The sequence below is a fragment of the Cherax quadricarinatus genome, chromosome 42, assembly GCF_038502225.1.
Source record: "Cherax quadricarinatus isolate ZL_2023a chromosome 42, ASM3850222v1, whole genome shotgun sequence".
NCBI lineage: Eukaryota > Metazoa > Arthropoda > Malacostraca > Decapoda > Parastacidae > Cherax > Cherax quadricarinatus.
The window spans coordinates 10,228,095-10,245,594 of record NC_091333.1 but is presented as its reverse complement, the minus strand read 5'-3'; the positions used below and the strand labels follow the sequence as shown (position 1 = coordinate 10,245,594).

Genomic DNA, 17,500 nt, shown 5'->3' with positions numbered 1-17,500 from the left:
AATTCTACAGACTTTTACCAAAATTGTACAGCCACGTACAGGGTCCCGGTGTTACACCTGTGATCGATACCGAGGGTTTTACCGCCCTACCAGCCAAGCCTGTGGGTGTTGCTGTTAACGCCATGCTAGCTCGCAAGGTATCACTGCTTGATTGATCCAGCACTTAGCGAAGGTAGTGAGGCAGTTTAACTTGGTGACTTCTGTACTTGTTCCCAAGAAATGTCTAGTACTCTTCGGGTCACGGATGTTGGTACATGAATCACGTACATAAATATATTCATGGAATTTGTAGGATTGTGAAATGAAAACAAATTGCGTCGACAATGGTGATATAAGGGGAAATAATAGAGGTAACAGTAAAATAATGGTGCTTTTAAATAATAATGAATGACATTACATTTCTATCTCAACTTTTATTACAACTAATCTAAATGGTTATAACTGACCATAATTTTTAAAGGGGTGAACCTGTAAGCCAGCGGAAGGCCTCTATCAGATGACCGAAAGCTCCAATGGCGGGTCATCATCTAAGACCCGCGTCAGGAGACACTTGTGCTGTTTACTGACGAACCTTACCTAACCTACAACAACTAATAATAATAATTCATTTAGGTATGGGTCTGTGTTGTCTGTCTCTCCCCTTTCCAGCCACTCCACTCCAGCTGTGCTGGAAGGAAACCTCTGTCCTGGAAGGAAACCTTTGAAGCTCCCGTAGCTTGTGAACCCCAGCTGAAATGCTTGACGATACCTTCATTACCCCACCGAAGTCTCCTAGCTCAGGTTAACAGATTTCAACACCTTGTACGAGCCCCATCCTGCTTGATGGAATATTACATGGGAAACATAACTGGCTTTTGTTCCTAATGTGTATTATCATATAGAATACGGTAGGGTATATAAATCTCGCTCTCCCACAATTCTTTCTCACTCTGCGATTTACCACCTTTCTCACCCCAACTTTCCACACGTGAGTACAACTTTTACTTTCACTTGACCCTTCACCACTGCTCAGGCTACTTTATTTCTGAAACTTTTCTCTCAGAATAGAGGAGAAAGATTTTATTGAACGTCTCTTTAATTGTATGTTGGGTGGTATTGTTGCTCGCTTGTTTTGTCTGGCTTGGTTTTTGTTTGTTTGCTTTCTTTGATTCCTTGCTTGCTGCGCACGGAAACCCGACCCCAGCTTACCTCGGTGCACTGTAGCGCTGATTGACTAGCAGGAAACCCCAAGTGTCAGTGATGGTTTAATACCTACAGGTCCCCACTCTCTCTCTCTCTCTCTCTCTCTCTCTCTCTCTCTCTCTCTCTCTCTCTCTCTCTCTCTCTCTCTCTCTCTCGAGTGGCTTGTATGAGTATGCACATAACGTGTTATAACTATTTTTGTAATTGCAAATTTAAATCGTATTTGTAATTCCCTACTTATTACTGGGAACGTTTAACGTTCCTTGACATGTACTTCTTGGGGCGCAGGCGAGAAAAGTACATCATAATCTACACCTGGAAAATCCTAGAGGAACTGGACCCAAACCTGCACACAGAAATCACTCCCTATGAAATAAAGACTTGACAGACGATGCAGCATCCCACCAATGAAAAGCAACGGTGCAGTAAGTACACAGAGAAAACACGATAAGTATCAGAGGACCAAGACTATTCAACAGCCTCCCATCATACATTAAGTGCTCCTCTGAGAACTTCGTTTTATCCTGGATTCTACTAAAACAGATTTGATCTAAAGTTTTTGTCTCCTGAAACTTATTGTTCTTTTTTTTTCCACTCTTCCTGTTCTTTTTTCCCTACTTTCCTTATCTCATTTTTTCCATCTCTTCCTATTCGATTCTAAATTTCCAGAAGGCGAAAAATTATTAGCATATTCACCTCTCACGTAGGATTTTTGTACATCCCTATGTTCTTACATTACCGTCCACAGGATCGATATGGGATGCGCAGTAAACTAGAAATTGACACGGCTAATTTCATCCGAATCTTCATCTCGCTATTTGTCTCCCCAAACAGTCCTGAAGTCATCACAAATTCTATTAACTTTCGCACAACATTGTGTTGAAGCTGGTGTCTTGTTCATGCGTCTCTGAAGGCTCTTTTCTCTCTCTCTCTCTCTCTCCTGTTCTTGGTCACTTCCACCACCCCCCTTCATCACTTAATTTGTCTTTGTTTCGTTTCTCTTGTTGTTCACATCTGCATTTCCTTCCATCCTGTTACCTCTTCTTTCTTCCCTTACTCTCTAAGTAAGAATCTGGCAGTACTCTACTGAAGTTGATTTGCCATACCGTGTGCAACACTTGGGGTATCTATATTGCAGATAAAATTACACAACAGCTGTACAAGTATTTTATATACGAAGTGCCTGTCCTACTGTCACTATCTTCCCAGGTGTGGTGCCCTCTCTCAGGTGTGGTGCCCTCTCTCAGGTGTAGTGCCCTCTCTCAGGTTAGGTTAGGTAAGGATTGTCAGGAAACAGGACAAGTGTTTCCTGACGCGTCAAATGATGACCCACAGCTCAGGTTATCATTACAGTGGTTAAATAGTCCCATATACCTCCTTCCCTCACTAGTCACTTCTACGCCTCACGTTCTGCTATCTCCCCTCCTTATCTTACTATACTCTGCATACGCTAGCTTCCACAAACTGTTCTCTTTCAACAGACGATCATACAGCTGTTGGTGAGGAAGGTTGCGCGTGTCTAGCGATTACCAATCGGAGGACAACAAGCCTTTGCCACTCCTTGTACTGGAAGACCCACAAAGTTTTATTGCTTCTTGATAGGAATACGTGAGGCATTCTCCATCTTATGTGGATGAACTCTGTGTGTGCGTGTGTGTATGTAGTCACTCACCTATTTGTGGTTGCCGGGGTCGATTCTTAGCTCCTGGCCCCGCCTCTTCACCGGTTGCTACTGGGCCCTCTCTCTCACCGCTCCATGAGCTTTATCAAACCTCGTCTTAAAACTGTGTATGGTTCCTGCCTCCACGTCATTTTCTAAGCTATTCCACTGCCTGACAACTCTATGACTGAAGAAATACTTCCTAATATCTCTCTGACTCATTTGTGTCTTCAACTTCCAATTGTGGCCTCTTGTTTCTGTGTCCCCTCCCTGGAACATCCTGTCTTTGTCCACCTTGTCTATTCCACGCAGTATTTTATATGTCGTTATCATGTCTCCCCTGACCCCCCTATCCTCCAGTGTCGTCAGGCCGATTTCCCTTAATCTTTCTTCATAGGACATTCCCCTTAGCTCTGGAACTAACCTTGTCGCAAACCTTTGTACTTTCTCTAGTTTCTTGACGTGCTTTATCAAGTGCGGGTTCCAAACAGGTGCTGCATACTCCAGTATGGGCCTGATATACACGGTGTACAGTGTCTTGAATGATTCCTTACTAAGGTATCGGAATGCTGTTCTGAGGTTTGCCAGGCGCCCATATGCTGCAGCAGTTATCTGCCGGAGACATGCTCGGTGTTATACTCACCCCAAGATCTTTCTCCTTGAGTGAGGTTTGCAGTCTTTGGCCACCTAGCCTATACTCTGTCTGTGGTCTTCTGTGCCCTTCCCCTATCTTCATGACTTTGCATTTGGCAGGATTAAATTCGAGAAGCCATTTGCTGGACCAGGTGTCCAGTCTGTCCAGGTCTCTTTGAAGTCCTGCCTGGTCCTCATCTGATTTAATTCTCCTCATTAACTTCACATCATCTGCAAACAGGGACACTTCTGAGTCTAACCCTTCCATCATGTCGTTCACATATACCAAAAATAGCACTGGTCCTAGGACCGACCCCTGTGGAACCCCGCTCGTCACAGGTGCCCACTGTGATACATCATTACGTACCATGACTCGTTGTTGCCTCCCTGTCAGGTATTCTCTGATCCATTGCAGTGCCCTTCCTGTTATATGCGCCTGATGCTCTAGCTTTTGCACTAATCTCCTGTGAGGAACTGTGTCAAAGGCCTTCTTGCAGTCCAAGAAGATGAAATCAACCCACCCCTCTCTCTCGTGTCTTACTTCTGTTATTTTATCATAAAACTCCAGAAGGTTTGTGACACAGGATTTGCCTTCCATGAATCCGTGCTGGTTGGCATTTATACTCTTGTTCCGTTCCAGGTGCTCCACCACTCTCCTCCTGATAATCTTCTCCATAACTATGCATACTATACACGTCAATGACACAGGTCTATAGTTTAGTGCCTCTTTTCTGTCTCCTTTTTTAAAAATGGGAACTACATTTGCCGTCTTCCATACCTCAGGTAGTTGCCCAGTTTCCAGGGTCGTGTTGAAGATTGTGGTAAGTGGCACGCACAACATATCTGCTCCCTCTCTAAGGACCCACGGGGAGATGTTGTCCGGTCCCATTGCCTTTGAGGTATCGATGTCCCTTAGCAGTTTCTTCACCTCCTCATCTGTATGTATGTCGTCCAACACTTGTTGGTGTATTCCTTGCTGGTGTCCCCATCTGGTCTGTCCCCCCAGAGGCCTTCCTGTCTCTACTGTAAATACTTCCTTAAATCTCGTGTTGAGCTCCTAGCATACCTCTTGATCGTTTCTTGTGAGTTCTCCACCTTCTTTCCTCAGCCTTATCACCTGGTCCTTGACTGTTGTCTTCCTCCTAATGTGGCTATACAACAGTTTCGGGTCAGATTTGACTGTGTGTGTGTGTGTGTGTGTGTGTGTGTGTGTGTGTGTGTGTGTGTGTGTGTGTGTGTGTGTGTGTGTGTTTAATTACTTCTTCGTAATTATCTGTGTTTACAGGTAGCAAGTAACCAAGAATATGGAGGAAGAGAAAGAGGAGGCGAAAGAGAAACAAGGAGAGGAGATGGGAGGAGAAAAGGAACCAAAATGCAAGTCAGGGACGAGAATGAAGAACAAGGAAACAGGTTAGAGGAGGAGGGAGATGAGCAAGTTGAGGAACAATAAAGCAGGTCAGAGAAAGAGCCCCCCCAAAAAAGTAAGATAACGAATGTGATAACCGAACTAAGGTGAAAGGGTGAAACAATAGAGTGGATGGAAGGAGCGAAGAAAATCAAGAGAGGGAGATAGGAAGATAACACAAGAAATAGAACAGTGGTGATAAGATAAAACAGACGAAGAACCTACACAAAGGAATTACCTATCTACCCTCCCTCCCTCTCTCTCTCTCTCTCTCTCTCTCTCTCTCTCTCTCTCTCTCTCTCTCTCTCTGTCTGTCTCTCTCTCTCTTATTTTTAGAAGTTCCACAAACGTCTCATCGACCCTAGGTCCCTGGAGGGGTGAGAGCACATGCGCCAGGCCCTTCCTGTAATCAGGGTCATCCTGAAATAGTGACCCCCATCATTATGGCAGCTCCCTGACCCCTGGGTTTAGAGTCCCTCACTCCCCCCCTCCCCCATCCCATACCACTAATCATGCCCTCCAGCGAGTCCTTACGTAAGCGTTGCCTTACTGCAGTAGTCATTTTTTACCGAGCTGAATTAGTTCTCACATTAGAGTGAATAGGTCATTTTGAGGGAGTCTGTCAGAAGTTTGCTATTGCATCTGACCATTTACCCGCGATAGGCGTCTAACACCCGGGTACGTATGGCACATTACTGCCAGGTGAATTGTAGGCAACGGGTGAAAGGCGACTTGCCCACTCCTACCATCTTCAACAACCACCACTACCACCATCATTAGCACCAACAGCCCCGACTACTACCGCCATCAACAAATATCACTACCACCGCCATCAGCATCAACCACCACTACAACCGATATCAGCATCAACCAGCACTACCACCACCATCAACATCAACCACCACTACCAAGTACTCACCCGTATATCAAGCGCTGCTACAGCGTTGTCGAACTCCTGGTCTGGACACCACATGAGGTAGTCCCGACCCTCCGCCACCAGCTGTAGCGCCGACATGTTCTGAAACAAAAGACATTCTTATATTAATTATAGCATTTATCATCAACAGCCTAACTGATCAGAAACCTGACCTGACGCAGGATCGAGTCTTCACCACACCTTGTACTAACCCACGGGATTTAGCGCGTCATGAAATTAAAAAGAAAAAGGGTTTTAGATATGTTTATTGTATATCCAGAAGCACTGAACCCGTACAGGTCATTCAACACCAGTGGAGGCTCTATCTTCCGTCCGCTAATAGCGACTTGGTTTTCCAATAGAAACCAGAGGGAGACCAACGGTGCGAGGCCGACATGTGGTGGGGAGAATAAAATAGACAGTTGCAGGGAAAAAGTTTACCGGATAGAGATCGCTAGTGGACAGATTTCTTCAGTCAAAACTGAGTACCAAAAAATAAAGTGACGCAAAATCTGAGAAGGTCACAGCTGCAAGTGGAGTACCTCAGGACTGTGTCCTGAACCTTCAAAGCTCTCAAACATCAGCCCCACAGCTTCCAGACATCAAAGCCGCGCTGCTTCCTGAACGGGACAGTGATACAACTCGCTCGTAGCTTCGAAACTTCACACCAAGGTCTCCATCCCCCAACCCCTCGTCTCCTATTACTCGCCAAACCACTTCGTTATCGCCGAGTCGCAATTAGTATTTTGGCTGCAGATGTAAATGTGTAGGTTTAAGGGCTCCTTGTGGGTCTGTGGAGGCACTTAAGCCATCTGAAACTCAGTTACGAGCTCGTGAAGTGCTTCACGAACCCTCGGAAAGTTGCGACACAACGGCGAAGGCAGTGGCTTCTCCGTTTTTATTTGATGTTCCGATGTTTTTTCTTCGTTCTCTACAATATGGATGGTTTTTAATATTCGTAGATTTGTGATGTGGAAAGATTTGTGAGTGTGTGTGGAAAGATCTGTGTGTGGTAGGATCTGTGTGTGGTAGGATTTGTGTGTGGTAGGATCTGTGTGGTAGGATCTGTGCGTGGTAGGATTTGTGTGTGGTAGGATCTGTGTGGAAGGATCTGTGTGTGAATCTGTGAGTGGTAGGATCTGTGTGTGGTAGGATCTGTGTATGGTAGGATCTGTGTGTGGAAGGATCTGTGTGTGTGGAAGGATCTGTGTGTGGTAGGATCTGTGTGGGGTAGGATCTGTGAGTGTGGGGTAGGATCTGTGTGTGGTAGGATCTGTGTGGGGTAGGATGTGTGTGGGGTAGGATCTGTGAGTGTGTGATAGGATCTGTGTGTGATAGGATCTGTGTGTGGTAGGATCTGTGTGTGGTAGGATCTGAGTGTGTGCGGTAGGATCTGTGAGTGTGTGGTAGGATCTGTGAGTGTGTGGTAGGAGCTGTGTGGGGTAGGATGTGTGTGGTAGGATCTGTGTGTGGTAGGATCTGTGTGTGGTAGGATCTGAGTGTGTGCGGTAGGATCTGTGTGTGGTAGGATCTGAGTGTGTGCGGTAGGATCTGTGTGTGGTAGGATCTACTTATGAAACAATGTGTAAGTATATGAGAGGATCTGAATATGAGACAATCTGTTAGGAAAAAATCCGAGTGTACTGGAATATTTAGGTATAATTGTAAAACAGAGAAATATAAACACAGAAAATTAAGCAAAACAGACTCATAAAGAAAAATTTAGAGATTATTCCTCATCAGTGCCGGATCAGCCGGGCTGTGGCTCGTACGTAGGACTGCGTGCGGCCAGCAGTAACAGCCTAGTTGATCAGGCCCTAATCCATCGGGAGGCCTGGTCATGGACCGGGCCGCGGGGGCGTTGATCCCCGGAATAACCTCCAGGTAACCTCCAGGTAATCATCACAATCCTCCTCTCCCTTCCTCGAGCATTCCCTGGCCATGATTAGTTAATATAGCATATTATAGCTTAATCCTGCCCACCTTAAAAACCTGAACACAACTGTGGTTATTGAGAATAAATGAACTGCTTTGGTTATCGTGGAATTATTACAGTAATGAATTAGCATTTGCCATTTTATTGCAGCATCCTGTGTGCTGGAATATGACAGGGAAAACATACCTAAATGCTGTTTATGTTATGTAGCTATCATATAGGATAATATAGCCGCATATTGTAGGAATTATCAGTATGTGAGTACCGTACAGACACGCAGTGTTCGGCTACTTTATGTTATTGAGAATGTAACTGCACACTGCTGGTGTTCCCATTATGTAACTATCATACAGAGTAGTAGAGAAGCATATTGTTGTTTTACCCACACTGCCTTTCCTAGGAATAGCTCCGCAGAGCCGAAATGGGAAGTCGGGAGATGGGGTTTGGGGGGAAATGATGGAGAATGGGGGAGGATATTCCCCATATGCAGGACGTGACGTAGATGTCAACACTGATGTGGCATTGTAACTACCTCCCTCCTTCTCCCCCTTCCTTCCCACTATTTCTCATCTCTCGACGTTCCTCTCCTCAGTCAGGGTCTCACGGGGCTACTGCAACAGGTGATTTATGCTGTTTACACTCAAGTATTCATCGGTACATAAATGATATTCACTAATTTTCGTTTAATTTTTATATTTTTTTTCACCAACTATGCAATGAAAAATATCCTTACAAATTCAATTTCTCACCTTTATAACTTTGATGAGTTTCGAGAGTCTTTCTCCTGTCTTTGCCCGGCCGTGGGCCAGGCTCATCTGGCCCGAGACAGGCCATGTTGAAGATTGTCATTTCCAACTAACAGGAAATACCTGACGATATCCTCATTTCCCAAATGAATAATTGATATCCTCTTGTCTAGACTGACAGATTTCATAGCTAGCCATGTAATTATTATATATAACAGGGGTAGCAGCACTGTTAATACATGCAATATTGTTTAATAAAACAATCTTTTCTCCTTCTGCCCCTTCCCACCCAGTAATAAAAAAGGTAGCAGTGTTGCAGCAGACATCTGAGGGTTGCATCTTGGGCAAAACGTTGAGTTAGACAGCTCAAGTCCCACTGGAAAGCTATATCCAGAGTAGGAAAACTCCAGCACCTGCTGGAAGGAATATCCAGCATTAGAAAACTCCAGCACCTGCTGAAAGGAATATCCAGAATAAAAAAGAAACTCCAGTTCCTGCTGGAAGGAATATTCTACGTAAGAAAATTCCAGTACCTACTGGAAGGAATATTCAACATAAAAAAAAACTCCAGTTCTATGCAGCATAAATAATTCCAGTTCCTGCTGGAAAGAATATCCAGTATAAGAAAACTACAGTACCTACTGGAAGTATTCGCGTACTGGCTAAAAACATCCATGTAATGTGGTGTATCTAATGATGTTAATTAAGTATATAATGACCCTCCCATCCACCTTTCACCCACATCTCCCTCCTCGCCCACCTTATCTCCCAAATCCCTCCCCCCACCCTCTCCTCCATCAAATTTCGACACCTCCCTACCTACCTACCTTTACCTCCATTTTTTCCACCAGTAATTAAAAGCAATGAGAGGAGAGAGGAGTTTCTACATTTATATCTCTTACATCGGTTAATAATCCTGGAGATCATCGTCCCAGACACCCGGTGTTGTATCAGGCTTAGTTAATTGGAAACAAAATAATACTGAGAAAAAAACTGTAAAAAACTGTAAATATTTTTTTTTTAAGAACTCGGCCGTTTTCCACCGAGGGAGGATGACCCGAAAAAGAAAACACTTTCATCATCATTCACTCCATCACTGTCTTGCCAGAAGTGTGTCGATACTACAGTTCAGACACTGCAGCATATCTCCATCCACATGAGTGCTGAAAATACGTAGAGGTGCCACTCACTGTATTGTTATATACGGGAAAGCGCTAAGCCTGTGAGGGTAATACAGTGCCTGGAGAAGGGGGGTATCTAGGTTTGATTAGAGGAAAGGGAGAGGAACTTCAATTCAATGGATGCAACATCAAGACATCCCCATCTCCACTCCTTGATGGGACCTGCAACCCTGCATGTTGATAGAGAGCTCCTGGGACCAGACTTAACTCTTTAAACTGGTACAGAGTGTTATGTCACCAGCTTCTAGTATTCTGTCACAGCAACTATAAAGTCCATAGGTAAGACATAGTATTATATACTAACAAAAGTGTAAAAATGTGCCTTTTTTATAAATTAACTCCCTGTTTGGAGGCAGCTTCATGCCTGTGCCTTACCTAGGATTGGCTTCAGGAGTTTCACTCTCCGAGACTCCGAGCTCCACTTTGCTGGGTGTCTTGAACTGGTAATGTTTTAATTGTACTTTTAAGTCCTGACACTAGGCCTCGTCCGTGTGTGTGTGTGTGTGTGTGTGTGTGTGTGTGTGTGTGTGTGTGTGTGTGTGTGTGTGTGTGTGTGTGTGTGTGTGTGTAACATTTTTCAACCCAAACCCAACCCAAACCATACCACGGGCGGGGGGATAGAACCCGCTACCAGAGTCATAAAACTCCAGACCGAGTCATTACGATTTCGTGAGCCATTTCAGAGCCCCGCCTAAAACACAGCGACTAAACTTAATACCAAGTGGCGAGACGAAACCTTAATTCCAACATCAAATTCTTACCCAATGCTTAAATGAAAATATTCTCACCGCATGACTTCAAAATTCAGAGCACTGACCACTGCCCAAACATTACAATCTGTTTTATGAGAGATTAGCCAATTTAACCTTCTTGAAGTGTGCATTGTTCAGGTGACAGTGCTTATACAATCTCCAGGCCCAAGAGCTGTAGCGAAAACATGCTCTGGGTGCAAAATATGGAGCACTATCAAGCTCTGGGTCAAAAATTTTCGTCTAATTCAGGCTCTGGGCCCAAGAGCTGGACACAGACACCTTCCCCCCCCAAAAAAAATGGAGAATAGTTAGAATTCGGTGAAATATTTGGCATCTGTCAGCGTGCGGCCAGAAGTAACAGCCTGGTTGATCAGACCCTGATCCACCATGAGGCCTGGTCTCAGACCGGGACGCTGGGTTACCTGGAGGTTACCTGGAGGTTATTCCGGGGATCAACGCCCCCGCGGCCCGGTCCACGACCAGGCCTCCCGATGGATCAGGGCCTGATCAACTAGGCTGTTACTGCTGGCCGCACGCAGTCCGACGCACGAGCCACAGCCCGGCTGATCCGGCACCGACTTTAGGTATCTGTCCAGCTCTCTCTTGAAGGCAGCCAGGGGTTTATTGGCAATTCCCCTAATGCTTGATGGGAGGCTGTTGAACAGTTTTGGGCCCCGGACACTTATGGTGCTTTCTCTTAGTGTACCAATGGCGCCCCTACTTTTTATTGGCGGCATTTTGCATCGCCTGCCCAGTCTTTTACTTTCGTAGGGAGTGATTTCTGTGTGCAGATTTGGGACCATTCCTTCCAAGATTTTCCAAGTGTAGATTATGATATATCTCTCCCTCCTGCGTTCCAACGAGTACAAGTCAAGTGCTTCCAAGCGTTCCCAGTAGTTAAGGTGCATGACAGAACTTATACGTGCAGTAAAGGATCTCTGTACACTCTCTAGATCTGCGATTTCACCTGCTTTGTATGGAGATGTTAATGTACAGCAGTATTCCAGCCTAGAGAGAACAAGTGATTTGAAAAGGATCATCATGGGCTTGGCATCTCTCGTTTTGAAAGTTCTCATTATCCATCCTATCATTTTCTTTGCACGTGCGATCGTGGCACTGTTGTGATCCTTGAAAGTGAGATCCTCAGACATTACTACTCCCAGGTCCCTTACATTATTTTTCCGCTCTATTGTATGGCCGGAGTCAGTAGAATACTCTGTTCTAGTTATTATCTCTTCCAGTTTTCCATAACGGAGTAGTTGGAATTTGTCCTCATTGAACATCATATTGTTTACCGTTGCCCACTGGAAAACTTTGTTTATATCTTCTTGGAGGTTAACCGCGTCCTCAGCAGATGACAGCCTCATGCAGATCCTAGTATCATCCGCAAAGGATGATACGGTGCTGTGGTGTATATCTCTGTTTATGTCTGATATGAGGATAAGGAATAAGATGGGGGCGAGTACTGTGCCTTGTGGAACAGAGCTCTTCACTATGGCAGCCTCCGATTTAACTCTGTTGACCACTACTCTTTGTGTTCGATTTGTTAGGAAGTTGAAGATCCATCTCCCCACTTTCCCAGTTATTCCTTTAGCACGTATTTTATGGGCTATTACGCCATGATCGCATTTGTCAAATGCTTTTGCAAAGTCTGTGTATATTACATCTGCATTCTGATTTTCTTCCAGTGCATCCAAGGCCATGTCATAGTGATCCAGTAGTTGTGAGAGGCAGGAGCGACCTGCCCTGAACCCATGTTGCCCTGGATTGTGCAGATTTTGGGAATCCAGGTGATTTGCAATCCTGCTTCTTAGCACTCTTTCAAAGATTTTTATGATGTGGGATGTCAGAGCTATTGGTCTATAGTTCTTAGCTAATGCTTTGCTGCCACCTTTATGGAGCGGGGCTATATCCGTTGTTTTAAGCGACTGTGGAATTTCACCCATGTCCAAGCTCCTCCTCCATAGTGTACTTAGGGCACACGAGAGGGGTTTCTTGCAGTTCGCGTTGACCCCCGAAACCCTCTCCAGGTAAACTCCAGGTAATACAAGAGAGAGAGAGAGAGAGAGAGAGAGAGAGGGGGGGGCGAGGGAGGTTGGAATCCACTTAAGAATCTACTTAGGAAAACTGGCCACAAGCTGACTAAAGGAAATTTATGTGGCCTGGTCATGTATGTTGTTGATCTGCCGCACACAAGCTACTGGTAGTAGTGGTAGTGGTGGTAGGTGGTGATTGTGATAGTGGTGGTGGGGATGATTGTGGTAGTGGTGGTAGCTGTGGTATTGGTGGTACCAGTTAAAGACATCTGGTAAATCTTACAAACTTCTGTTTACTCTTATTAGGCCTATACCTTGACTTTCCTCTTGTTTAAAACGTCTCTGTTTCGACAATTCTTCCTTTCAGAATTTTCTAAACCAGGCCTAAGAACGAGCAACGGTGAGAGATGATCCTTTCCTATTAACAGGTATAACAGACGCTCCACATTAACAGGTATAACAGACGCACCACATTAACAGGTATAACAGACGCACCACATTAACAGGTATAACAGACGCACCACATTAACAGGTATAACAGACGCTCCACATTAACAGGTATAACAGACGCACCACATTAACAGGTATAACAGACGAACCACATTAACAGGTATAACAGACGCACCACATTAACAGATATAACAGACGCACCACATTAACAGGTATAACAGACGCACCACATTAACAGGTATAACAGACGCACCACATTAACAGGTATAACAGACGCACCACATTAACAGGTATAACAGACGCACCACATTAACAGGTATAACAGACGCACCACATTAACAGGTATAACAGACGCACCACATTAACAGGTATAACAGACGCACCACATTAACAGGTATAACAGACGCACCACATTAACAGGTATAACAGACGCACCACATTAACAGGTATAACAGACGAACCACATTAACAGGTATAACAGACGCACCACATTAACAGGTATAACAGACGCACCAAAAGCATCTCTGTGACCTCAAGCTTAACAAAAATAAAATCGTGTACTTTGTAAATAGACACGAAAATTATGGCCACCATTTTGTTGCATGGCAACAGATAGTTTAGATTTCATCTATTTTTTTTTTTTTTGAGTTGTGGAGACCATACTAGAACCGCAGATACTTAAAAGTTATTTTGATGTTTGCTAACATTGAGCAAGTCCGTCACTTGTGCATTGTTGTGGTTGTCTGGGTAATAAGTTGTTTATAACCCCCTCCAGGAGCTGTGGTTTTCTGGTTGTAGCGTCTTGTAAATAACAGCGTGCACCAACAGGCTAATTGATCAGCGTCTGGGACCGTGTCGTAGGGATGATACTTTTATAAGTGACTTTTTTTCATTATATTAACAGTTCTAAGTTATTTATTGTTATTATATTACAATAAGACATGTGCAACATCTGGTTTTGAAGAATTAGGCCTGGTCACAGACCGGGCCGCGGGGGCGTTGACCCCCGGAACTCTCTCCAGGTCTCCAGGTAAACATGTGTAACGTCTTGGTATCTTTTTTTGTAGACGGTTCACTTTTTGAAAACCGACAAGTGGAATCTGTGTGTTCACATCGACTCCAGGCTGAGGGACTGATTACCTCAAACTCCTCCTCTCCTTATACCTTTCTGCTATGTATTAGACTGATGAAGCCAATGTATGGCGAAACGTTTCTTCAATAGAGATTCCCATATGCTGCATAAGTGTCTCAATCTTCAACATCAAGATATCTTTACCGATAAAACGTTTCTGTTATGGAGACTATGTACCGGAGACTGTAGAAGTGGAAAGGTGATTTTGAGGTGTCGGGTCTATCAGGCTTCACAGATGCTCAGTCATTTAGTGTGATTGTGATCTTTTGTCCGTGTGAGTGATGGTGAGATTCAGCAAGTGGATAAGTTGATGATAGCAGCCGGGTAGATGGGTGGGAGAGTGGTTGGGCGGGTTGGCGTCCGGGTATATGGATGGGTGGAGAGAATGCTATGGTGGACTAGCTAATGTGGAGAGGAAGAAAGATGTGCTGGATAGGTGGGTGGGTGTGGGGGAGGAGGTCAGCTTAGCGGACGAATGGAGAGGGAGAGAGAATGTCGGAGGTCACGAGGGAAGAGAGTGCCCAACTGTGACCTCATTCATACCCAAACACCATGACACAAACATCCAAGACAGCAGATTCCTTGCTCCGGCCATTGCTTAAGTTGCTTCGCTGAGAGGCAACGGTTTTGTGAACTGGCATCTGCTTGCATCAGAGAGACTGCAATGAACTCTCAGTGTTCTAATAAGTCTATCACTGGAAAATACGAACGAGAGAAGTACCACTGGAAGAACTGGAGGCCACCTGAAGCCCACTAGAGTAACCCACACTCCAAGTGTCAATATTTGCACTCGTGACGGACGAGGTCGTTAGCATCTCTTTATATATATATATATATATATATATATATATATAAACTTGCCATTTTGGCTTAAATAGCAGAGCTCTTCTTGCCGAATAAGGAAAGCGAAAACTTGTGTATGCAATAATTTCCCGAAAAAACATTCTGAACCTTACGAAAAAAAATCTATTTCGTTGTGTTTATTAAATTATTGTAAACTTATCTAGAATATATTTAACTGGATTAGGCTACATTAAATTGCGCTTGTTGTAATAAGGGTAGGTAAGTTTTCTGCCAGATGACTGTGAAACAAAAACCTGTAACTGTTTTGCATGATGGTAGGATTGCTGGTTTCTTTTTCTGTCTCATAAACACGCTAAGATAACAGGGATATCTTGCTACTCCTACTTACACTTTGGTCACACTTCACAGACACGCACATGCATATATATATATACATACATCTAGGTTTTTCTCCTTTTTCTAAATAGCTCTTGTTCTTTTTTATTTCTTCTATTGTCCATGGGGAAGTGGAAAAGAATCTTTCCTCCGTAAGCCATGCGTGTCGTATGAGGCGACTAAAATGCCGGGAGCAATGGGCTAGTAACCCCTTCTCCTGTATACAATTACTAAAAAAGAGAAGAAGAAAAACTTTATAAAACTGGGTTGCTTAAATGTGCGTGGATGTAGTGCGGATGACAAGAAACAGATGATTGCTGATGTTATGAATGAAAAGAAGTTGGATGTCCTGGCCCTAAGCGAAACAAAGCTGAAGGGGGTAGGAGAGTTTCAGTGGGGGGAAATAAATGGGATTAAATCTGGAGTATCTGAGAGAGTTAGAGCAAAGGAAGGGGTAGCAGTAATGTTAAATGATCAGTTATGGAAGGAGAAAAGAGAATATGAATGTGTAAATTCAAGAATTATGTGGATTAAAGTAAAGGTTGGATGCGAGAAGTGGGTCATAATAAGCGTGTATGCACCTGGAGAAGAGAGGAATGCAGAGGAGAGAGAGAGATTTTGGGAGATGTTAAGTGAATGTATAGGAGCCTTTGAACCAAGTGAGAGAGTAATTGTGGTAGGGGACTTGAATGCTAAAGTAGGAGAAACTTTTAGAGAGGGTGTGGTAGGTAAGTTTGGGGTGCCAGGTGTAAATGATAATGGGAGCCCTTTGATTGAACTTTGTATAGAAAGGGGTTTAGTTATAGGTAATACATATTTTAAGAAAAAGAGGATAAATAAGTATACACGATATGATGTAGGGCGAAATGACAGTAGTTTGTTGGATTATGTATTGGTAGATAAAAGACTGTTGAGTAGACTTCAGGATGTACATGTTTATAGAGGGGCCACAGATATATCAGATCACTTTCTAGTTGTAGCTACACTGAGAGTAAAAGGTAGATGGGATACAAGGAGAATAGAAGCATCAGGGAAGAGAGAGGTGAAGGTTTATAAACTAAAAGAGGAGGCAGTTAGGGTAAGATATAAACAGCTATGCTATTGGAGGATAGATGGGCTAATGAGAGCATAGGCAATGGGGTCGAAGAGGTATGGGGTAGGTTTAAAAATGTAGTGTTAGAGTGTTCAGCAGAAGTTTGTGGTTACAGGAAAGTGGGTGCAGGAGGGAAGAGGAGCGATTGGTGGAATGATGATGTAAAGAGAGTAGTAAGGGAGAAAAAGTTAGCATATGAGAAGTTTTTACAAAGTAGAAGTGATGCAAGGAGGGAAGAGTATATGGAGAAAAAGAGAGAAGTTAAGAGAGTGGTGAAGCAATGTAAAAAGAGAGCAAATGAGAGAGTGGGTGAGATGTTATCAACAAATTTTGTTGAAAATAAGAAAAAGTTTTGGAGTGAGATTAACAAGTTAAGAAAGCCTAGAGAACAAATGGATTTGTCAGTTAAAAATAGGAGAGGAGAGTTATTAAATGGAGAGTTAGAGGTATTGGGAAGATGGAGGGAATATTTTGAGGAATTGTTAAATGTTGATGAAGATAGGGAAGCTGTGATTTCGTGTATAGGGCAAGGAGGAATAACATCTTGTAGGAGTGAGGAAGAGCCAGTTGTGAGTGTGGGGGAAGTTCGTGAGGCAGTAGGTAAAATGAAAGGGGGTAAGGCAGCCGGGATTGATGGGATAAAGATAGAAATGTTAAAAGCAGGTGGGGATATAGTTTTGGAGTGGTTGGTGCAATTATTTAATAAATGTATGGAAGAGGGTAAGGTACCTAGGGATTGGCAGAGAGCATGCATAGTTCCTTTGTATAAAGGCAAAGGGGATAAAAGAGAGTGCAAAAATTATAGGGGGATAAGTCTGTTGAGTGTACGGTAGAGTTATAATTGAAAGAATTAAGAGTAAGACGGAGAATAGGATAGCAGATGAACAAGGAGGCTTTAGGAAAGGTAGGGGGTGTGTGGACCAGGTGTTTACAGTGAAACATATAAGTGAACAGTATTTAGATAAGGCTAAAGAGGTCTTTGTGGCATTTATGGATTTGGAAAAGGCGTATGACAGGGTGGATAGGGGGGCAATGTGGCAGATGTTGCAAGTGTATGGGGTAGGAGGTAGGTTACTGCAAGCAGTGAAGAGTTTTTACGAGGATAGTGAGGCTCAAGTTAGAGTATGTAGGAAAGAGGGAAATTTTTTCCCAGTAAAAGTAGGCCTTAGACAAGGATGTGTGATGTCACCGTGGTTGTT

General features: G+C 43.8%; 1 protein-coding gene across 6 annotated transcripts in view; it reads right to left on the bottom strand.

Moving 5' to 3' along the window:
* LOC128695634 (uncharacterized) overlaps window positions 1–17,500 on the bottom strand; it is a 556,361-nt gene that overhangs the window by 302,624 nt on the left and 236,237 nt on the right. For all 6 annotated transcript variants that reach the window (XM_070093276.1, XM_070093278.1, XM_070093279.1 and 3 more), the window contains one exon: window positions 5,800–5,898. In XM_070093276.1, coding sequence (XP_069949377.1) covers window positions 5,800–5,898 — 99 coding nt within the window. The remainder of the gene's footprint in view (window positions 1–5,799; window positions 5,899–17,500) is intronic.